Here is a 24,051-nt window from a genome sequence, read left to right as displayed (position 1 = left end):
GGAAGGGTGGGAGAAGTGACTTCCCTGCAGGACTCATGCTTCTTTTGTGATTAAGGAATAGTTTGAAGGCCCTGGCTGAAATTCTTGCTTTTGGGCCCAGAATTTAAACTTAGTCACAGCCTTGAGCCTTGTTTTAGGAAAGAATGAGGTGGCTGTTGCATAACCAGGAGCTGGGAGGGTGTGGGCTGAAGGAAACGATCCTGCCTTCCTGTGGCCTGGGCAGTGAGTGCTGAGGGTGTGTATGTGTAAGATCTGAGGGGAGGAGTAAAGCCACAGAGGGTGGGGAAGGGGGTCAGAAAGGGAATATGAATTTCTGAGCTGAGGCAGAGTAGGTTTTTGACTAGTTCCTGCCCTGATCAGCCCTAGTCTCAACCCTCTCCCTCAAAACAAATTTTCATTTCTAATGGAGTTGGTTCCAGATGTTCTCTGGGATCTATCAATGAAGTGGAAAATAGAATAAGTGATATTAGGGAATGGGTATTGAGCAGATGCAAGGCAAGATCAATTCTACTGGATGCTATGGGCTACAACTTCTCTATCCAGTTCTTAAGCACCCCCCCCACACACACACACACACTCTCTCTCTCTTTTGGTATTCTCCCTCCAAGCTCTTCTCAGACTTCCAGATTGTCCTCAAACCCCGCCCCCATACACACATACACATACATACTCTGGCTCACCCCCCCCCCCACAAGATGACTCTTCCTAGCCAGCCCACAATTGTCCCCATTGTACCCTTTATCCCTGCAAGCTCTTCTCTGCCCTTTCGAGATAATATACCTCCTTCCCATGGACACTCCTCCTGTTCAATCCCTCTTCAGCTCTGCTATCGCTTCCTTCCCTAACCTTTACCCTCCCAAACTTTTCTCATTCCTTCTTTCTCTTAATTCTCCAGCCCATCAGGTTTTTCCTATTCCTGCCTTCAACTCTATTGTCCTATCTAGCTAGTCCTGTTCCCTATCTCTACTCTGTGTCCTCTTCTTTGATTCCCACAATCATCTCATTCTTTCTCTTCCCAACTTCAGCTCTATCCTTTCCCTTCTTCCTCTCTCTCAAAATCCCCATCAACCTTTGGCTGCCCTCAGTCTCCCTTCATACACACACTCCCTCAGTTTCTCTCCCTTTCATCCCAATTCCCCGCCTCCCCTTCCCCCTACACCCTCCTCCCACTCCCCCAACCAGCTGCCCTGTTCCCAAATTCCGGGCGAGATTCCCAGGAACAAAGCAAAAAAAAAAAGAAGAAGAAAAAAAAAGACAATTTGGGAAGTAAACAGAGAATGGGAAGGGGGAGGAGGGAGTACCCAGGTGGGGGGGGCCTCTCGAGTCCCACCCAGTTTGGGGAATGCCCCTGCCCCCCCCCTTCACCTGGCTCTTAAAGGGGCCGGCCCCAGGCTGGCCGGCTACTTAAGGCAGAGGGGCTGCGGGCGCCTGCAGATGCGCTCCGACTGCTCCAGGAAGGTGGGAAAGGGGTGGAAAAGCAGGCCATGACCCCCCGCGGGCTCTTGTTGCTGCTGCTGTCTCTGCTGCTTGGTGCCCGCCTGGGTGCCTCGGCAAGGTGTCCAGACTGTGGGCAGGGGGCGCCGGCGGGCTGCCCCGGGGGCTGCTTGGAGGAGGAAGGGCTAGGACAACCTCAGCCAGAAGGGTGTGCAGAGGCCGGAGGGTGCGTCAGGCGGGAGGGGGAACTATGCGGGGTCTACACCCCTAACTGTGGCCCAGGGCTGCAATGTCACCCCCCAGAAGAAGATGAGACACCGCTCTGAGCATTGCTACTTGGCCGGGGGCGCTGCCGCAGGTCCAGGGGACCATCAGGTGAGTCCCAAAGCCCAGCCCCACCACCTTCCAGGTGCCCCGAAGGAGGGCTAGAGATCAGCTGTCTGCCCCTTCCCCTCATTCTTAGCCCTAATGCACCCATCTCCTGGCCCTGGAACCTCTCCTTACCAACCAGACCTCCCTTCTCCCAGGTTGAGAGCTGGAGAATAAAGTACAAAGGGAATCCTCTAGGGCGGTATGGCTAAGGTGAGGGACGGAGATGTAGATTACAACTAGAAGAGCCAGAATCCCACACCTCACTACCATTATTTACAATATTCTACTATTCCCTCTTTTTATGATTTCCACAATTGTCTCATTCTTTCTCTTCCCAGCTTCAGCTCTATCCTTTTCCTTTGTCCTTTCCCTCAAAATCCCTCAAAATGAGGGGATGGTGGAAGAATCTGAATGTCTGAGCTCTGGGGGCCCAGAAAGGATTTTGGAATACATACAAGATTTTGATTTCTTTATCATGAGGGAACTCCTGGAGTTATAATTCCCAAGTCCTAGAAACTTGCCAGAGACTCCCCCCCCCAAAAAAAAGTTGTGATTTGTAGTCAGATAGCCAGTAAGTACAAGAGAAGGAATCTGAATCCAGGTCTTCCATTGTTGAGCTCCAACACTATCTAAATTCACCATTTCACAATGAGGTCTTGCTCCTTTCTCCATGTTTCACTAGGAAATTGGGATGACTGGCAGAGCTGGGACCGCAAGTACCATATCCCAGCCCAATGTCCAACTTTTCGAGAGAGAGAGAGAGAGAGAGAGAGCTAGGAACACAAAAAAATCCCCAGTATTTTCATAAATGTTCTTCCCCAGTCCATAGTCACCCTTGGTTTGGAAGAAAAGAGGAATCAGGATAGCAGTCACTAGATTTACAGCCCCCAGGTAGAACTACATGGAAATGGCCTGGAGTATAAACCCAGCCTGCAGCTCTCCTTGATTCTGCTAAACCCTACCTAATAGCATTGGACACAGCCTACTAGCAACTTTCAAGTGCTTGAAGGCACTGTGCTAAGTATTGGAGATACAAAAAAAAAAAAAAAAGACAAAGCTCCTGAAGCTCACAGTCTAATGGGAAGACAATGTGAAAACAACTAAGATGTAAGCAAGATAAATTAAAGATAATCAAGAGAGGGAAGGCACTAGCATAAAGAGGTATCAGGAAAGGCTTCTTATAGAAAAAGAGATTTTTATCCCTTTCCCCTTTTTAAAGAAATCTAGGAAACTCAAGACACCAGAAGGGGTAAAATTCCAGGTCTGCGGGAGTCAGTGGAACCAGCTCATTGTCAGAATGTGGAGTATCTTATTTAAGGAACACCAAAGGAGACCAGTGTCAGGGTCAAAGGAGAATAAGTGTGAGTGAAGTTTAAGAAGACGGGAAAGGTAGGGAGCAGTAGGTTACAATGGAGACAGAATGGAGTCAGAACCTGAAGAGACATTAAGGGCAGGGACTAGAGGGACATCAAAGGGAAAGGGATAGACAAAAACTGAGGAAAGAAGGATTTGAACAGGGGTATCATCAGATTGAATAGGGATGGGACAGGACTGAGTCAACCTGAGCAAATTGGAGGATCAAATGATGGGGAAGAAGAGAAGAAACCCTCACCTCAATTTTATATGAGCTTATAATGGAAGCTAGGGAAAAGCTTGCAATGACTTCGTGATCCAAACTGGGTGGATCTAGGATGTCCAGGCTCAACCCAGAATTGACTGCATGACTTGCATTGAGATTGGTTTTTTGGTATATTTGGATATCAAGAAGGTAGGAAGTAGGCTACCGTTTGCAAACACCAACATTACACAGTTCAAGAACTCTGGAATTTACAAGCAAAGGTTTGTAGATTAAAGCTAGTGGAGGCAGAAAAAAGATGATTTTTACAGGAGACATTCTCATTGGCTACGGGGAGATGGCGGAAAGGTTAGAGAAATAGATTTTGTGTTTGGAGCATGAGGGATATATAGACCTTTTCAGAGTTAGTGAGGAGATAGAACTGATTATTATTCTTTTACCTGGGATAAATTCCAAGTACTCAGTACTCTCTCTTTGTCCTCTGTTGCCCAATGCTCCAGTGCTGCCCCCCACCATCTTGAGTATCCCGTTCCCCATATCCCAAATCCCTTTCCACCAGCTCCCTTGGACCCTTCCCAAATGGTAAGAAACAAGTCTACAGATCAAGAGGCACTCCATTCACCCTTTCCTAATCTACCACCCTAGAGTTACCGTACCCCTCTCACACCTCCAGGATCCAGCTAAGGGACCAGAAAGAGATCCCAGAAGGACCCCTCCCCCATCCCCTGCTGGATTTCTGGCACCAGGAGGGGTAGGGGTGAGTCACAAGCAGGGTCAGGAAGGGGACACACATTCCTCTTCTGTCCCTGCTGACCCTCTCTTCTCTCCCCTGCTGCATCTCATCACTTCTTGGGCTTGGAACTCCCCCTTCTGGCCATTTGTGAAATGCCCGTTAAGAAATCAATTGGCATGGAGTTCTCGAGTTATGTCATATTTACAAATGAAAATAACAATCTCTTTCATTTTATAGCATTTACATTTTTCAAAATCTGTCATCATCTATTTTCCTCCTCACTTAAGCTTGATAAGTTAATTAAGGCAAATAGTCTTAAGCTCCATATGACAAATGAAGAAATTAAAGCCCGTGCTCCAAAATTTAGGCTCTCCCCAACTCAATCCAAACTCAAGACTTTGTCTTCTTCCCACTTAGAAGGGAGCTAAGGAGGCCTCCTCTCACTCTCCCATCCTGATTATAGATCTTCCCTCCTCACCCTCCATCATGTCTGTCTACAGGGGAGAGTCCTAAGGGAACCAAGCCCAGCCCAGGGGGCCCCCAACAGCAGGACGTGAACCGTGGAAATCGAGAGAAGAACTTGGGCACCCCTACCACTCCTTCCCGATCCAGTCCTGGGAGTGGACAAGACAGTGAGATGGTGGGCAAGGGGGATGGCAAGGGGTAGGGTGGGTTGATGACCCTATAGGGTGTAGGGAAAGAAGAAAAAAGGAGTAATAATGCAAAAAAGAGAAAGACCTTGGGAAGAAGCACTTCCAAATCTGCATCTTAAGGGAGGGCTCTATGGGTTATCTGTCAGCTCTGAAGGGTCTAGTCCCTTAACCAATAATGGGATAAACTTCAAAAAGTAAGCCCATTTTTTGGAAGATTGCTTAGTTATCTCTTCAGTGGTAAGAAATGAGCTCCTATCCATACCAGAGAGGTACATATCAGAAGAGATGGAGGGAAGCCAAGGCTGCAGCCACCCCCAGCCCAAGAGTACCAGGGAGGAAAGGATGTTCTAAGAATCTTCTTGTCTCCCCAACATCACACTGGTCATCTTCCCCCAGGGTCCATGCCGCCGACACCTAGACACAGTGTTACAGCAACTCCAGGCTGAGGTCTACCGTGGAGCTCGGACTCTTTATGTGCCCAACTGTGACCACAAAGGCTTCTACAGAAAGCGGCAGGTGAGGACACACTTTTATCTCTTTCCCCACATCCTTCAGTTAGCCCATAGACTTTTATTGGGTTCCTATTCATGTAAGTTATGGGACCATGAGACAAAATCCCAAGACACAGTGACTGGTCCCAAGGAGCTTATCAATTAATTGAGGAGTTAGGAGATTATGCATCTAGATATGTGTATAGGATATATGGTCATGAAAAGAGAAATTTCTTTTTTTATTTTATTTTTTTAATTTTTATTAAAGAGATTATTTGAGTTTTACAGTTTTCCCCCAATCTTGCTTCCCTCCCCCACCCCCACCCCACAGATAGTCTTTACTTTGTTGAAAAGAGAATTTCAAGGTAGTATTAATTACCAAGTGACTAGTTAAGGTTTTACATACTTGAAAGGAAGGAACTATCGTTGGCGGGGGAGCAGAATGGTCAGGGGACTTGAGCTAGACAATGAAGGTCAGGCAGAATTTGGTTAGTGAGAGGGAGAAAATGAGGCAAGAGTAGGAAGACCAGAGGTCATGGGTAGGTCAAGACTATGGGGCAGTTAAATACCCATTCACAGAGCTACCCTGTGGACTGTTTGAAATAGGAGCCAGAACTAGTATCCCCTTCCCCAAATCCACCCCCAACATTGGCTCACTGACAGTCATCTCTTGCCAGAGCCATTCACTTCCATCTCTGTGTCTCTCCCCAGTGTCGGTCATCCCAAGGGCTGCGCAGGGGACCCTGTTGGTGTGTAACCCGAATGGGACAACCTCTGACTGGCCCTACTGAATCGGATGCAAACTCCCTCTGTCTTTCTGATTCCAGTGGTTAAGGCAGAGACAGGGAAGAGCAACTGGGGCCTCTGATGGAGCTGGTCTGGGGCGGATACCATCATGGGCTATTTAATGAGTGATGAAGAACTCAAGGAAGAAGAACCCTGGGTTCTCCCTCCCCCTTTCCCCAGCATCTCCATCTCCCCTTGGTCTTTCCTTAAGCTGGGCTATTATTGTCAGTGACTCAACTACATATGATAACTGGGGAGATTGTTGGTATTGGGTTGGGTTGTTAATAAAACTGAATTGGGTTCTTGATGTCAATGTGTGATTACCTCCTTCTCCTGCTCCCTTCCCCTTCACACACATACCTTTAGCCCCCTGGCTTATTCTAGTTTCATTCTAATGAAGCGCTCTCTCAAATGTCTTACTACCCCAACCCCAAACCAGTCATTAGACCCTTCCTGTTAGCTAATTTCCATCCTTCCTAATACATTTGGAAGTCCTTTGATTGATGATGTTTCAGACTAACCATATCCTTTTTTTTTTAGTTTTTGCAAGGCAAAGGGGTTAAGTGACTTGCCCATGGCCACACAGTTAGGCAATTATTGAATGTCTGAGGTTGGATTTGAACTAATGTCCTCCTGACTCCAGGGCTGGTGCTCTATCCACTGTACCACCTAGCCACCCCTAATCATATCCTACTAACAGTGCAGAGAGGGATGGGAATCAAGGGATGCCTACCTTTGGTTATGTTCTCTATCCTACTTTGAGGACTTTGTCCCTGACACTGATCTCTGCACACTGTGGGGAAAGAGAAAGGTTAATAGTTAATCTCCAGAATCACCTCCCCCAACTCCTACTCCCATCCTCACGGAAGATTGAAGGTTTTTCCTCCAGGTGTATCTTAGAGAAAATGGGTCTTGAACCCAGCAGGTGCTTTCAAAGAAATTAGGTAGTTTCTTTTAACTTGTTTGATGGGGTGGCAGTGGGGGGAAAAATCACTTTCCTAGAGATTATCCAAATATTCATATCTTCAGTATTTCTAGTACCACAGAACTAAGGAGGAAGAGTTGGAATCTCTGGGCTGCCATGAGTCAGCAAGGAGGCAGGCATTGACCTTCTACTGATGCCACATCTTTTCTTGATCTTCCCATCATTTCTTGACCTTCAATCTTCTGTGTGGGAGGCAGCTGAGAGGACATCAGACTGATAAAAACTCTAGATAGGTAAAGCCCTGTGCAACCAACATAGCTACCATTGTCCATGGGTGACATATAGAGAAGGGCGGGAGGAATTAGAAGAGAAAGGAAATTGAACTGGTGGTGGACTCCTAGATCCCTCTGACAGGTGCAAAGTTCATTCTTAGGAACCCTCATCCTCATAAGATAACCTTATCAGGGGCCTAGCCGGTCCCCCTCCTCCAGAGAGGACTTTAGTCCACACTAGTCACACAGTGCATGAGCATTGCCTGGGACAGGTACTGTGAGGGGAGCCAGTTATCTGCTTGAATACATCATGGAGCCACATGGAAGGAGAAGGCTGGGAGAGAAACAAAAGAACAAAAGCCCCCTCAATGGTGAGTCCCAAGAGACTGCAGGAAGACCCATTAGGGATGGGGGATAGGGACAAGACAGGAAAGGAGGGGACAATATATTGTTGAAAGGCCACTTTGTCCTTTCTTCTACACTGCAAGATCAGGAAATTCTAGATGTATTCTATTGTTTCAGACTTTGTCTAAGAGAAGAGACATATTCAATATTGAAATCTTTGCCTATCTTTGTCACTGATCTTGAACGCCTATGGAAAGGAAGTTGGTGGGGGGGGGGGGGTTGAGAGAGAGGGGAAGGGGCATAAGGATCCGTGGCTGAGGCCTCCCTAGGGTCAAAGATACTTCTCTCCTCTTGAATGTGGCCAATGGCCTCTCTCTCTCTCTCTCTCTCTCTCTCTCTCTCTCTCTCTCTCTCTCTCTCTCTCTATCTCTTAGAAAATACCAAAGAGCGTGGAACTCCTGACCTGGTCCAATTGACAAGGCACATGGAGGTGAGTGGGCTGGAGTGGGTGGGATTAGAGGTCAGAGATCAGGTCCCAGAATCAGGGGTCTAGTGGACAGGTCCTGAAATGAAAGGGAAATGATAGAGACTGGGGTAGAGGTGAAAGATCAGTAAGGTGGTTCAAGTAAACCTGCAGATCAGATCCTACAGTCAAGAAAGGGAGTTGGGCGGTAGGGGGATTGGTAAGGATGGAGGTCCAGAATCAGATTCTATGGAGTCAGAGAAAGTCCAAGACAAGAAAACAAAGGGGTCTGGTCTGGTCTGCTTTACTTTAACTCTAAGTCCCTCAGGCTGTGAAGGCAGAGCTGCTGGAACAAGCCCACCAGCAGCTAACTGAGCTGTTTGATCGGGCCATGTGGGAAACTGTACAGTCCTACTCACCTCAGGGTTGGGGACTAGCATCAGCCTCCCAGGAATCTCCAAAAAGGTAAGGACCAGAGGATGGGCAGCAGGAGGAGTCCTCCCATTCTGGGACCCAAAATATCTTCCCCACCAATCCTTTACCCCTATCTTGTCAATGAATACTTCCCAAGTCTTCTTGCCTCCATCTCCTGACACTGCCCTTGTTATCTGGAATTTCTCTGTTCCCATCTCCATTCAGAGCCCGGGAACCAAATCTGAAGAGTCAGAAAGTTTTCATCCATCGCAAGTCACTACTGGAGTGAGTCTGGGTGAGGCAGTAGGAAGGGGTAGGGGAATGGGATGAGTGCAGTAACCAGTATTCCAGACCTTCAGACTTGGGTGGATCAAGGAAGATGCTCTAAGTCTTCATTTTCCCATATCCCCCAGGCCAGGAAGGGATGGCAAGAAGAGATAATGATTGAGTCAGAAAGGGGTTTGGACAGACCAAAGACTGAACTCCACAACTCTGGCCCTTCTAGTGAGCTGATGGAAGTTCAGCATTTTCGAACCATTTACCACATGTTCATTGCGGGACTATGTATCTTCATCATCAGCACACTGGCCATAGACTTCATTGATGAAGGAAGGTATGGGTACTCTGGATACCACAACTCATACATGGTAACTACCCACCCCATCTCCTGCACCAATCATTTTCATCCTTCCTTAAGCAGTCCCCCCCCAGATGTGTATACCCTTCAACTTGTCCCATCATAAAAGTTTACCTGGGGTCTGGTTTGTCATGGAAAGGAGAAAATAAAAAGATGACAGTTAACTAGAGTGTACCCATTCTATATCTCCTCTTTCTACCTCAAGGCTAATGCCAGAGTTTGATCTCCTGATCTTCAGCTTTGGACAGCTGCCCCTAGCCCTGGTGACCTGGCTGCTCATGTTCCTTTGTACACTCCTAGCCCCATACCAGGCTCTTCGACTATTGGCCAGACCCAGAAACCAGGGGACCTGGTATGCAGGTGTGGGGCTTGGAGCAGGGCTTCTAGTCATCCAAGGAATGGTGTTGGGTGTCCTTCCAGTCCATGTGGCCCTGGAGTACCAACTGTCTCCTGCATCACGCTGTGTCTTAGTCTTTGAACAGGTGAGGGTTGAATTTGGGGCAGAAGGAGGTGGAGTGGGGAAACTTGGATGGGTGGGTAAGGTTCCACAGGGATATCTAAGTCTGCAGGGGTTGGGGACAACCTTGAAGAATAATAAAGGTGGGGGTCAGACTGAAGTCTGTTCCAAAGAAGTCAACTCAGAGGTGGCCCATCTAGTCAAAATACACTGGAGGCTGCTAACTGAAGGATTAGGTAGGAATGGGGAGAATTCTGCTCTACTGTCTTCAGCCCCTGTCCTCCCCCCGCCCAGGATCATTGAATGTTTTAGGTACTATGAGGTAGAAAAATAAACCTAAAACAGTATGGTGAAGTGGACCTTAGTGTCCAGGGGACCTAGGTTTGAATCAATAGATTAATTAGTCATTATTTATTACGTGACTGCTGTGATCTAGATGCTGTCCTAGGTGCTAGGACCTAACAACCTATCCTTACAGAATTTACATTGGGTGGGAAGAGGTAATGGTAACTGTGAGGACCAGGAAAGGCTTAGCATAGAAGGAAACAAGGAGTCTCTGAGAGACTGAGGTACCCTGAACATGCTTTTCAGTAAAGAGGGGCAGTTAGTACAAAGAACTAGAAATGGGTGATAAGAGTGTCTTATATGAGGAATCACAATCTGGCCAGACTCCAGATGCAGGAAGAGGAGTAATGCTGAAATAAATTGGAAAAGAAGATTAGGGCCAGAAAAAAAAAGTCAGAAAGAAAAGTTTATATTAGATCCTGGAAGCAAACCAAAATTATTGAAATATTGGCTAGGAAAGTGCCAAGGACTAAAAAGAAGAGCAATTTGAGGTGGGAAGACTTATTAGAAGACTATGGCCAGAGGTCCTGAGATAGGTACACTAAAATGATGCTTTGTGAGTAGGGAAGGGAAAGAGAATAAGAATGTATAGAGAGAACCCATTATGTGCCAGATACTGGGCTAAGCACTTTTTTTCAAATTTTATCTCATTTGATCCTCATAAAATTCCTATGACACAAGTGCTATGAATATCCTCTCTTTACAGTTGAGGAAACTGAGTCAAACAAGTTAAATGACTTGCCCAAGGTTATAAAATATATGGAACTGAATTTGAATTCAGGACTTCCTGACTCTGGATCCCTGTACCTAAAGTTGCCTCTAAAGAGAGGGGAACCCAGTGTGAGATACATTGAGGAGACTGAAAGGACAAGATTTGAATCTGACCTCCAACACTTACTAACCTCTACGACTTAGCACAGGGCAAGTCACTTCTCCTAGAATGGATTGGACTAGATGACCTCCAATGTACTTTCCAGTCATGAAAATTAAGGGTTACGGCAGCTAGGTGGCACAGTGGATAAAGCACCGGCCCTGGAGTCAGGATTACCTGGGTTCAAATCTGGTTTCAGACACTTAATAATTATAATTAATATATAAATTATATTCATTATATATATAATATATTTATTTGTATATAAAATATAATTAATTAATAATAATAGCTGTGTGGCCTTGGGCAAGCCACTTAACCCCATTTGTCTTGCAAAAAAAAAACCTAAAAAAAATTAAGGGTTACACACCAACTCTAAAATTTGCATACAAATAGATTTTAACACTGACATTTAATAATTCAATCCCCCCCCCCACTTCCCATTCAATCTTCCCCATCTTACAGGAAGCACTAGGCTGGGGTTTCACAAATCCTGAGTTCTACTTTTGGTTGAATCACTATGTGACTTTGGATAACACCTTTTCCTTTTCTCAGACTCAATTTCCTCATCTGCAAAATGATGACAATATTCCTACTACCTAATTCACAGCATGCTTGTGAAAATCAGATGATATCATTAACTGTGTGACCCTGGACAAGTCACTTAAGTAGTCACAACTACTTCCAAAAGGAAAAAAGAAAAGAAAATCAGCTGCTATGTGTGGATAGTCCTTATCCTTGTATACCCTATGTCTAGCATGGGGCTTTGGACAGATTAGGTGTTTAGTAAATATTTGTTGACTTCAAGCTCTAACATTCTTTTCCAGTTTTAATATAATATGACTATCTCCCAACTCCTACCCAGGTCCGGTTCCTGATGAAAAGTTACTCCTTGCTGAGGGAAGTCACACCTGGAATCCTCTATGCTAAAGGAGGTGAATCCTCTAATAAGTGTATCTACTCTCCATCCCCCACACCCCCTATTTCCCTGAAACTCCTTCCCCATCCTTCTCATTCCTCATTACAATCAGTTTTGCATAGGGAAAGAAGGCAGACCTTAACACAGACAATGGTCTTTGCCACATTAGCTTAAATTCCATTCCCTCATTAGGCACTAGTCAATCCTCCACCTTGATTTAGGATGATAACCATCCTCCTTGGGATGGACCTTTATGGTCCTTGTGAAAAAATAACAACAGCCATAATTATTAGGAAGATGACTTAGGGCATGGGATGACAAATGACACAGCTTTCCTGTAAAAGGAAGAAGGATAGGAAGCCTGAAGACCAAAGGGTGCCCTGGGTGGGGTAAGATCTGACGTCAGAAGATAAAGTACCTCTAGGTGACAGGAAGGGAGATATTTACTAAGAGGACATGAAAAATAAGATTGCCTGTTACTAGTTGGCTTGGACATTATTCTTACATTCTTCACATACAATCATCTGCTTGTGCTTCTAGGGCCTCCTCAGCCTCCACCAGTCTGAATCCCTTTATTCAATTCCTACTGCATCCTCAGAGTCTGGTCCTCCTCCACCACTCCCTTTATTATTCTATTAGTCCCCAGTAATGTCAGTTCCCCAGCTTAGACCATCCTCCTTCTTCACTTTTCCCCATCTCCATCCCCATTACAGGTGAGAGAGTTGAAGCTCCCAGTTTCTCCAGCTACCTCTATTTTCTCTTCTGCCCCACACTCATATATAGAGAGAGTTACCCCAGGTGAGTTTTCTGACCTACCTTAAATGCCCAATCTAATCTAAAGCCCTGTCTCCCTGGATTCCTTGACCCTGCCCTGAAACTCTGAGTCCTTATTTCTGTCTAAGGCACTAAATGTCCCAGATCCCAATCCCTCTGTACCCCCCCCCCCCATAATTGAGAAACTGAGGGAGAGGGGAGATGAAAGGGTGAAAAAATAAGACCTCTTGGTGAGTCTGTGACACTTCCCCCAATTACTGCTCCAGGACAGCCCATATCAGGTGGAATTATGTGGCCAAGAACTTTGCCCAGGTCAGAAGATGGGAGTGATGGAGGTGGTGGGAGGGAAGTCACCTTTTTTGGGGGGAAGGGGAGGTATTGGTGGAAACTGTGGGCAGAGAAAAGGTGGGAGTTCAGGGAGAAGGATTCAGAAACTGGGGGTCCAAGTGAAATAGGGATGTTCAGGATGGGTAGATGCTAGAGGTAGTTGGTCTCCTTTGCCTCCATCCTCTTCCCAGGCCTTGGGTTGTCTGTTTTATGCCTGTTTCATCCTCGGCCGTCTCTGTGTGCCTGTGTTTAACAACATGAGCCGTGAACCCTTCAGTATTCGAGCCCTGGTGCTCTCCATCCTGCATGCCACACTGCCTGGTGGGTCCATCCTAGAGACCATGAAAGGAACATGAGATGCGGGATACAGGATGCTTCTCTTGCTCTTATGGGGAGACTGGTTGAAGTGGAGGGGGAGAATGTGAGCAGCCAACAGCAGTTCTTAAAACTGTGAAGAAACATGGGACTTGAGATAGTAAAGGAGAGAGCTTCCATAGAAAGGGAAGGTTGAGAAGGTTAAAAGCAGAGGGAGGCTCTGGTTGAAACAAGATCTGACTTCAGAAGATGGAATGGCCCAGGGAGAGGGGAGGCAGAATCTTAGCTAACCTCATGCCATCATCCCCAGGTATCTTCATGCTGCTGCTCATCTTCTTTGCCTTTCTTCATTGCTGGCTCAATGCCTTTGCAGAGATGCTACGGTTTGCAGATCGAATGTTCTACAGGGTAGGTAGGAAGCAAAGGAGAGAGAAATAGAAGTGAAGGGAAAAGAAAAAACTTCATCAGCAAATGAAGTAGGTGGTTTCTCAGGAGTATGATTTCAGGAACCGGGAATGTTCCTCATTCCCCAAAAATGCCTCCCTCTTGCTAACGCTTTTTGCTCCTACTGAGAGTATTGTTGAGCTGTTTGGACAAATTTCACAAGTCAGAAAGCCCAAAGTTCAAGGCTTGTTTCTTACACATACCAGTTAACTCTTAACCTCTTAACTTTCCAGGAAACCCTAGTACCTCCTATCCCTAAGATCTAATTATAAATAGCTTCTCAGTGAATTTCTGACATATATACATCAATGTGATGTATATTCTCTATTTCCCTAACTGTTGGTTGTTCAATTATGTCCAACACTTCATGATCTAATTAAAAATACAAAATCCCTTCCACCAAAAAAGTACAAATAACACAGAGAGAAGTAAACTGTTATCAAACTTTATCAACCATCAATATTTTATTATAAATTACTTTATCAGACCCTTTTTAAAAACAATATTTTATTTTTACATAGTTAACATGTAAAAGGCAATTTTTAGCATTCATTTAAAAAAACCTTAAGGTTCAAATTTTCTCATCTCTCCCTTCCCTGAGACAATAAGCAATGTTAAGAATATTCAATCAAGAGAAAAGTAGTCATGATGTGAAAGAAGACATAAACCTAAAAAAAGAAGAAAAAAACATGACAAAATACAGGAAGTAAAAAATAATATGCTTTGATATTGGATCCTTCTCTAAGAGTAAATTTGGATAGGGAGCTAGGAATGCAGGAGGATACTTAGTGACTCCCAGAAAAAAAGGTAAGATTTTGCCCATTTCACAACTTCTATGAAGCACAGGGATGGAGAGGGTAGAAGGGACGGTAAGAGAGTTTCTGGGACCCAGAAAGTCCATATAGTCCATGTTAAGACTGAGGAGCTCCAAAGCTGAGTTTGAGTGGCTAAGGTGATAGAAACTCTCTGATCAGGACTGAGCAACCCAGCCCATCATGCTTGTCTTCCCATCCTCAGGACTGGTGGAATTCAACATCCTTCTCTAACTACTATCGTACCTGGAATGTGGTCGTTCATGATTGGCTTTACAGTTATGTCTACCAGGATGGACTTCGGGTAAGGGAGAGCCCCAAGACCAAGTGTTCCCAGAACATGTTCCTAGCCAAAAAGGTTTATCAGGAAATGAGATTAACCTTCTGAACTTCAGTCATTTAACATTCCTAGAGCCCAAGGACTTTATCTGTAAAATGAAGGGGTTGCATAGCTCCTGAAGTCTCTTCTTCCTCCTACCATTTTTCCAACTTCTCTCCTAAACTCAATCCTTGGAAAGTCCTTGGAACTATCTAAGTTCTTTTTCCCTTTGCTGTTATTTATCCATCATATTCTTCAGCTCACCTCTCTCTGATCTATCATCCCTCACTCAGTTTTAGAACAGACTCATACAAATAAAAGGTCAGAGTTAGAAGGAACCTTTTAGTCCAACCATTTCTTTTTTTAAGAAACTTCATTTTACAGAAAAGGAAACTGAGGCAGAATTGAACCTGGTGCTCCCCATCCCCAGTTCTCTATACAAGGATTGGCTGTATTCCTGGTCCACTGGCCACCTACTCCTCCCCCTCCCCCTCCCCATACACCTCATGATTTTCTGCCTCCTTTCCTTTACTTGTTTTATTTCTTCTCTTACAAATCTCTGGAATTGGAAAGGATTTGAGACTATAGAAAATTGGTATCATTCCCTAGTGCAGAAGTTCTTAACTTTTTTTGTGCCTTTGGCAGGCTGGGGAAGTTTATAGTCCTCTTGTTATATAATATTTTTTTCAAAATTTTTTTTGTTTGTTTTGTTTTGTAAGGTAGTGGGGTTAAGTGACTTGCCCAGGGTCACACAGCTAGGTAATTATTAAGTATCTGAGGCCGCATTTGAACTCAGATCCTCTTGACTTCAGGGCCAGTGCTCTAACCACTGTGCACCTAGCTGCCCCTAAAGTTTTTAAGCACAGAGGTTTTTTTATTCTTTTTTTTTAATTCCAAATTCTCTCCCTCACCCCACCCCATCTCCCATCTAATGAGAAGGCTAGAGAAACAAAACCCATTTTAAATATGTCAAATAATGTTTTTAAAATCTATAAAATATATAGGATTACAAAATAAATCCTTTATATTTAAAAAATCAGCAAAAAATTTTTTGAAAGTTCATGAACTCTCTAGTGCTTGTCCAACCTTTTGATTTTTGAGGTGAGGAAACTGAGTCATGGGAGAAAAATGACTTTGTCAATCAATATCAGAAAACCAAATCCAAATGCCTCTCTCTTCTCTAGTCCTTCAGACTTTATCACTTTTTCCTCTTGGCTCCTCATGGGGAGAGGGCTCAAGGGAAAGGAAAAAGCTGGAATAATATTTAAGGGACTCATTCCTCTACCCTCTCTCTACTAGATTCTGGGCATCGGGGCACGAGGGCCTGCCATGCTCAGTGTTTTCATAGTCTCTGCTGTTGTCCATGAATACATCTTCAGCTTTGTTCTGGGATTCTTCTATCCTGTGATGTTGATTCTCTTCCTTTTTGGAGGTAAGCACAGCCCCAGTCGTCTGCAGCTGGGGCCTCTTAGTCACCCTAATCTTCTATGTGGCATCCTTGACCTTGGTAAATCATTATGGAAGGCATTCAGAGAGAAGGGACACCAGAGATCCAGAGGGAAGAAGAGTCTTCAAGTAGTTCTCAGCTTCACATCTGATGGCTCTCTTGTATTTTTGTACACATAGACCCCTTAAAAATGAACTACAAAAGGCAGCTAGGTGGTACAGTGGATGGAACATCACCCCTGGAATCAGGAGGACCTGTGTTCAAATTCAGCTGCAGATATTTACTATCTATGTGACCCTGGGCAAGTCACTTAATTCCAATTGCCCAACCCACACACATACACACACAAACAAATTTTTTTTAAAACAAACCATAGCTTGAGACAGAAAAGTACAATAACAAGATGGCAAGACTGAATGTCAAAGGACTTGGGTTCGAATCCTAGCCTTCTGCCATTTACTATCTGCGGAACCTCAGGCATGTTATTTCATTTCTCTGGGTCTCAGTTTCCTTATCTATAAAAATGGGGGGGTGGTATTAGACTAGATGGTCTCCAGAGCTATGATCCTATGATACATTTAAAAATCATAACTCACTAGGCCATTTTTCTTTTACCAGGCAATCAGAGGACACATTACTCCAAAGGTGGGAAGGGGAATGGAAGAGGAAGAGAAAGGGAATAAGCATTTATATAGACCCCCTACTAAGTATTTTTATAAATATCATCTCATTTGGTCCTCACAACAATCCTAAGAGGAAGGTGTTATCCCCATTCTATAGATGAGGAAATTAAAGTAAACTAAGTTTAACTGACTTGCCCAGGGTCACACAACTGGGAAGTGTTTGGAGCTGAATTGAAACTGAATTGGAGCCCAATGTTCCATCCTCCAGCTACCTGGAAGCAAAGATAAGCCATATCAAGAGAAGTAACAAGTCCCCACTTATACTCATAAGGGGACACCTTTCCCCCAAATTATCATACACCAAACTGAATAGACAAGATTCCAGGTGGAAGTAACATATATATAAGGAATGCACATAAATGCCCAAAAAATTCATTAATTACTGATTAATGCAGAGAGAGAACATGTCACTCATTTTGCTATGACTTTTAATTTGTTTCTATGTGCTCACTTAGCATTCTCAAATGCTCTCTGTTGTCACTTGCTGGCTTTTCTCATGACTTATTGTCAGTTATTCAGTCTCTTTTACGGGTTAAAACTTTTTTCTCTTTTTTTAATTTATTGGGCAGGGAGTAGGTAGGGGATGGGGCAGGAGAAATGGGGCTCTCAGGATCCTGGGGATCTTCTAAATTCCTCTTTGAATTATAGTCAGAAAATTTTAGATTCTATCATGCTTCAGATTGCCAAAATGAATACTCACAAATCACTTTGGAAGTTCAATTTAGCAAGACACCCCCCCCCAAAAAAAACATCCCAAACCATAACTGGATGGAGCTGTGATGCAATTTCCCATAATGTTACTGGTTCATGCAGATCACCTTACATCAAAGCTCAGAAAGGGACTGAGTAAAACTGTTGGAGTTGCCCTTATTCTTCCCATCAACCAAATTCCAAATACTAGTCCAATGCAACATGCATGCACATAGAGACACATATGTGACACAGTCATAAACACAGACATAAGTTGTTGCTTCTCCTTCATTCTCAAAAAAGATCAATTGCATCATGGATGATGACTTGCAAGTGAATTGGATTTAAGTGAGGCAGATCTGTGCAAAACCATGAGCCTCTAGAGTCATCAGAGTTCAGTAGCAAGACAAAGTTGAAGATAGCCCAGCACAGATGCAAGTATAGACAAAGGAATCTAAGGATGGCATAAGGAATAACCAGACACATCCTGGAAGCACGTTGTAGAAGGGATGGATAGTTGGCCTGAGGATGAATCAGATTATGCTTCTTAGAGGAGGACATTGTGGTGCAGTATTTGGAAGACAAAGACAGTGCTGGAGGAAAGATGGGTTCTGAGTGAGAGAGCATCAGATGTTCAGCATTTGGTTGTTCAATTATTTTTCAGTTATGTCCAACTCTTCATGACCCCATTTGGGGTTTTCTTGGCAAAAATACTGGAGTGGTTTGCTATTTCCTTCTCCAGCTCATTTTACAAGATGAAGAAATCAAAGCAAGTAGGTTTAAAAGACTTGCCCAGGGGCGGAGCTAAGATGGTGTCGTGAAGGCAGCATTCCCCGAGAACTCCGACCCCCTAAACCCCCAAAAAACAAAGGATGGCTCTAGCCAAAATTTAGAGGGGCAGAACCCACAGAAGGACTGAGTGATATATTTTCACAGTCCAAGATAACTTAGAAGTTCCTTGGGGAAAGGTGTGCTTCACCAGGACCAGGGGTTGGAAAAAAAGCCACGGTGGAGCCCAGCTCAGCCCAGCCCAGCCCAGAGATCACTTCCAAAAAAGCGAAAAATTAGGAGAAAATGTGAAATATCTCATTGGAAAAACAAATGACCTTGAAAAAAGATCCAGAAGAAATAATCTGAAAATTATTGGACTATCTGAAATTCATGACCAGGAGAAGAGCCTAGACTTCATTTTTCAAGAAATAATACAGCAAAAGTGCCCTGAGATCCTAGAAGCTGAGGGTAAAATAGAAATCAAGAGAATTCACCGGTCACCCCCTGAAAGGGATCCCAAAAGAAAAACTTCCAGGAATATTATAGCCAAATTCCAAAACCCCCAAATCAAAGAGAAAATTCTAAAAGCTGCTAGAAACAGACAATTCAACTACTGAGGCTCCATAGTCAAGATTACACAAGATCTGGCAGCATCTATATTAAGGGCTCATAGGGATTGGAATATGATATTCCGGAAGGCAAAAGATCTTGGTTTACAACCGAGAATCAACTACCCAGCAAAACTGAACATCCTTTTTCAGGAAAAAGATGGATTTTCAATGAAACACAGGACTTTCAGGCTTTCCTAATGAGACGACCAGAGCTGAACAGAAAGTTTGATCTCCAAGTACAGGATGCTGGCAAACCATAGAGGGAGTGGAAGAGAGGAACTGACTATGAGGAACTTCATGATGTTGAACTGTTTGTATTCCTGCACAGGAAGAAGATATTGATAAGTCATATGAACTTTCTCAATTATAAGAGCTGTTAGAGGGAGCATATATAGATAGGACATAGGAAAGAGCAGAATATAATGGTATGCTGTGGTAAAGGGATGGAGTCAGTGGGCAATGGGGGAAAGTACTGGGAGGAAGGAAAAGGAGATGAAGAAGAAGCTGAGAGATTTCACATAAGAGTCAAAAAAAAAAGCTTTTTTCAATGGAGGTGAGGGGGGAAGGCAAGGGGAAATGAGTGAGCCTTCATTCTCATCAGAAATGGCTCAGGGAGGAAATGACATGCACACTTAATAGGATGAGGAAATCTGTCTTGCCCTGGAGAAGGATGAGAGGAAAGAGATGGGATGAGGGAGAATGGAGGGAGTGAAGTGGGGAATAGATGATAGAAGAGAGGGAAGATCAAGGGAGAGGGTACTCGGATGCAACCCACTTTTGTACAGGGCCAGGATGAAAGGGGAGAGAGAGAGTAGAATAAATGAGAGTGGGAAGAAATAGAGTGGAGGTACAGCTAGTAATAGCAGCTGTGGGAAAAATATTGAAGCAACTTCTCTGGTGGACTTATGATAAAGAAAGAAACTCACCCCAGAGACAGAGCCATTGAAATCTGAACACAGACTAAAGTACATTTTTTTTCTCTCTCTATTCTTGAGGTTTCCCATCTTCTGGGGGGGGGGTTATGTTTATTCTTATGTTAATTTTATGACATTCAATTTACATCAATGTATGGCATAGAAACAATATAGAGACTGTCAGATAACCTTCTGGGGGGAGGGAAGGGAGAAGGAGGGAAAAAAATTGTAGAATTCAGAGTCTTGCAAAAAATGATGGGTACATATTACTATTGTATATAATTAGAAAACAAATAAAATGATTTAAAAAGGGGGGGCAGCTAGGTGGTGCAGTGGATAGAGCACCGGCCTTGGAGTCAGGAGTACCTGAGTTCAAATCCAGCCTCAGACACTTAATAATTACCTAGCTTTGTGGCCTTGGGCAAGCCACTTAACCCCATTTGCCTTGAAAAAAAACTAAAAAAAAACCCTAAAAAAAAAGACTTGCCCAGGGTTGCACAGCTAGCAAGTGTCTGAAAACAGATTTGAATTCATAAAAATGAGTCTTTCTAATTCCAGACCCAGAACTCCATCCACTGTGTCACTTAACTGCCCTAGATGTTCACATAGATTTACTCAAATGGGTATAGAAGTCTGAACTGGAGAGATCCCATTGACAAGGGCATGAAATAAGGTCGGGCTACTTCTTCATAGGATGAATGAGCAGAGGGTACCTTGACACTCAGTCTAAAACCTTTATATTTGACATAAAGCATTTGATTTCAGTACAGATTGCTAAACTAGTGGTAGGAGGTAAATGGAAGGTGTCATTTATGAGGATCTAGAACTGAGGTGGGATGGATCCTTCACACTAAATGAAATGTTGTTTTCAGTCATGTCCAGTTCTTTGTAATGCCTTTGAGGGTTTTTTGGGCAAAAATACTGAGTGGTTTCCATTTCCTTTTCCAGCTCCTTTTACAAATGAGGAAATTGAAGCAAACAGGGTTAAGTGATTTGCTCAGAGTAACACAACTAGTAAATTTCTGAAACCAGGTTTAAACTCAAGATCATGAATCTTTCTAACCCTAGTGTTCTCTCCACTGTGCCAGCAAGCTTCCTCATCCAAAATTAGACACATCTTGGCTAAGAATTCTTAAGCTAAATTCTTCCCAGCACTGAGAAAAGATAAGGTGCATGTGATGAATTCTCTCTCTCTGGTACCTCTCTTTGACGGCTATGAGCTGGACAAAGACTGAAGACAAGAAAAAGCTAGGTGGGGCATAAGGCATAGGCTAGGAAGCCCAACGATTTGCCTCTGAATAGCCTGGGGAGATCATGTCTGGGAATTGTTGAGGGATATCACTGCAATACCTTTGGGCTGGGGATGAGTTTTGATGGTGCCTGGGGACCAGAAAAGGATGTCTGGAAGAACAATTCTTGAGGAATTAGAAACATGATTAGGGTGATTCCCTAGACTGGAGTGGGAAACCTGGGAGAGACAATGAAGGCAAGGGGAGAAAGAGTAGGCTGCAGAATGGAGACTCAGACCCATCTACTCTCTTCTCTCTAGCATTGATGAACTTCATGATGCATGACAAGCACACTGGACCTGTGTGGAACGTCCTCTTATGGACCATGCTTTTCCTGGGCCAGGGAATAATGGTCAGCCTGTACTGTCAGGAATGGTATGCCCGGAAGCAATGCCCCCTGTCTCAGGTAAGAGACCAATTTCCCTAGTTTTTTCGTTCCTACTTCCCTTCCTATTTTTTTCTTTCTTTTTTTTTTCAAGGCAATGGGGTTAAGTGACTTGTCCAAAGTCACACAGCTAGGTAATTATTAAGTATCTGAGGTTGGATTTGAACTCAGGTCCTCCTTCCTACAGGGACAGTGTTCTATCCACTGTACACCTAATGGCCCCCCAAACTTCCCTTCCTAGACCATATTTTCCCCACATGTAGCCTGTGAACGACAAGGCATCTTTCACACCAGCTACTTTATTTTTCCTACCCCTACTATTTGATGCCTTGTTCTCCTCATTCCTCCCCAAACCCCACCTTACCACATACACTGGCTCTCTGACCAATGAAACTCCTTTCCCCCAAACTCACATACTTAGGACTGGATTTCATTTTGAAGAGAGGGTTTCTGTCTCCCCATTGCCAGCCTGAATTTAAACGTTTTCTTGGGTCATACCTACTCAGCCCACCCCTTATTCCTAACAGTCCCTCACACTTTCCCTTCTCTAACACAGATGACCTTCTGGGGGTTGATTACCCCACGATCCTGGTCCTGCTACATCTAGAGATCAACATGCTGCTAAGTTTCTCTGGCCAAAGTCTAGTCCTGGGATCTTACTTCCTAGAATCTCAGCCCCACCACTGGCAGTATCCTCTGGAACCAAGGCAGTACAATCCTGAGTATCATCCCTGTGGCAAACAACAAAACAAAACAACTGAACTACATAAAACCTACTAGTGGGTGCCAGAAGAAAATAGGCAACAGAGAGATGGCTGGACAGATATGAGATCCTCTGTCTTCCTCTACCCCATGTTTCAGATGCAGGGCTCTGCCCATTCTCCTACCTCTTTAGAGTTGGGGGAACCTTGAAGAACTTGAGAGCATAAAGGAACTTGAATAAACTGGGGGGGTGATTGGGGTATGGGGATGTGAATGTGTTATCTCCTGTTCCTTTTCCTCTTAACAATAAACTTCCCTTTCTGGGTCCATTTATTGCAAAATGGTTACTGTAGATGCAGATTAACTCTGTGTGGCTGGGGGGCAGGGGGGATGAAAATGGGGTTGCCTTAAAAAATAGGCAGCTTCTGGGATCCTCAACTTTCCCTCTGGCCTTTGTCCCATATATTTATATTTTCAGATTCTTTCATACCTATTCCTGCTGCTCTGCTACCGCAGTCTACTTCCTAATGCCTGGTACTATTTCCTGACTTGAATATATAGGAAGGACCCAATATATAGTTATTGGTTGATTGATGTAGGAGAATGAGCAAGGACTAGCTCCTATGCTTTCCAAATGTGTGACTGTGAACAAGTCAACTACCTACCTACCTCAGTGTTATAGAGCACCATAGAAATTTGAGTTGTTATTGTAGATATTATCATTAATAATGGGAATAGGAAATCTGTGAATCATGGTATAGGGAACTCCCCCCCCCCAAACCCCACCTTACCACATACACTGGCTCTCTGACCAATGAAACTACTTTCCCCCAAACTCACACCCTTAGGACTGGATTTCATTTTGAAGAGCGGGTTTCTGTCTCCCCATTGCCAGCCTGAATTTAAACGTTTTCTTGGGTCATACCTACTCAGCCCACCCCTCGTCCCTAACAGTCCCTCACACTTTCCCTTCTCTGGCACAGATGACCTTCTAGGGGTTGATTACCCCACGATCCTGGTCTTGCTACATCTAAAGATCAACGTGCTGCATCTTATCTTCTTAGAGAGTTGCCTGGAGCAATGAGAGGTTAAGTGACTTGCCCCAGGTCATGTGTCAGAGGCAGGACTAGAACCCAGGTCTTCCTGACTCTGAGGCCAAGCTCTTGTTTACCACCCCTCAATGCCATTATTATTGTTGTTGCTGATAGTGTTATTTTTCTGTTGTTATTATTATTATAATAACCTGGGGAATTGAATTCATGCCATAAGTGGAGTAGGGATGCTTTTTGTCCAAATACTGGGTGGAAAGCAGGCTCAGTGAATTATGGTGAGCATCTAAAACTGTGGGAGGCCAAGATTCCTGAGTCTGGTCAAGAAAAAAATGTAGATATCAAGAGGATGATCATGATGCTATTTAGTAATAATATATAATATATATAATATATACTGAATATATACTGAAGTGCTACTTTAATAATGTTGTATCATTTTAATACATTGATGTACTAAGGTTTGCAAACAGCTCTACATATCTTATTCTTATAATACCATTGGAATTTGGTGATATTAGTAGGAGTGTGTAATAATATCACCAACGATATTATTATCCCCATCTTTTTTATTGCAAGGCAATAGGGTTAAATGACGTGCCCAAGGTCACACAGATAGGTAATCATGAAGTGTCTGAGGCAGGATTTGAACTCAAATCCTCATGACTCCAGGACCAGTGTTCTATTCACTGTGCCACCTAGCTGCCCCTATTATCCCCATCTTATAGAGAAACTGAGGCAGAAAAAGGTTACAGGACTTGCCCAGGGTCATATCACTCATAAGAGTCTTTATACAGGAGTTGCACTCAAGTCTTCCTGAGTCCAT

The 24,051-nt window shown here is 44.0% G+C and overlaps 1 protein-coding gene and 1 long non-coding RNA gene across 5 annotated transcripts; one reads left to right on the top strand and one right to left on the bottom strand.

The window, feature by feature from the left end:
• Positions 1 to 1,298: 1,298 nt before the first annotated feature.
• Positions 1,299 to 22,493, top strand: SOAT2 (sterol O-acyltransferase 2). Of its 4 annotated transcripts, none has more exons than XM_074225835.1 (20): positions 1,301 to 1,809; positions 4,616 to 4,755; positions 5,165 to 5,284; positions 5,971 to 6,989; positions 7,084 to 7,263; positions 7,436 to 7,613; positions 8,022 to 8,077; positions 8,379 to 8,515; positions 8,690 to 8,749; positions 8,970 to 9,077; positions 9,307 to 9,583; positions 11,640 to 11,709; positions 12,407 to 12,491; positions 12,734 to 12,779; positions 12,986 to 13,115; positions 13,420 to 13,517; positions 14,571 to 14,669; positions 15,984 to 16,116; positions 21,350 to 21,495; positions 22,031 to 22,493. In XM_074225835.1, the coding sequence occupies exons 6-20, from the start codon at positions 7,553 to 7,555 to the stop codon at positions 22,079 to 22,081; spliced, it is 1,557 nt and encodes a 518-aa protein (XP_074081936.1). In that variant the 5' UTR covers positions 1,301 to 1,809; positions 4,616 to 4,755; positions 5,165 to 5,284; positions 5,971 to 6,989; positions 7,084 to 7,263; positions 7,436 to 7,552; the 3' UTR covers positions 22,082 to 22,493. The 4 variants fall into 4 exon arrangements, with proteins under 4 accessions (XP_074081935.1, XP_074081936.1, XP_074081937.1 ...); XM_074225836.1 differs by having other exon boundaries at positions 1,302 to 1,809; positions 7,515 to 7,613; XM_074225837.1 differs by lacking the exon at positions 7,436 to 7,613 and having other exon boundaries at positions 1,302 to 1,809.
• On the bottom strand, positions 12,696 to 22,397 carry LOC141514759 (uncharacterized). Its single transcript, XR_012476113.1, has 3 exons — positions 22,362 to 22,397; positions 13,401 to 13,510; positions 12,696 to 13,126 (listed from the first exon to the last, which is right to left on the bottom strand). It is a non-coding gene; the product is annotated as an uncharacterized LOC141514759 (long non-coding RNA).
• Positions 22,494 to 24,051: the final 1,558 nt, after the last annotated feature.

Source organism: Macrotis lagotis, chromosome 2 (assembly GCF_037893015.1).
Source record: "Macrotis lagotis isolate mMagLag1 chromosome 2, bilby.v1.9.chrom.fasta, whole genome shotgun sequence".
NCBI classification, from domain to species: domain Eukaryota; kingdom Metazoa; phylum Chordata; class Mammalia; order Peramelemorphia; family Peramelidae; genus Macrotis; species Macrotis lagotis.
Note: the sequence above shows the minus strand (reverse complement) of the source record. Positions and strands in the feature narration are given on the sequence as shown.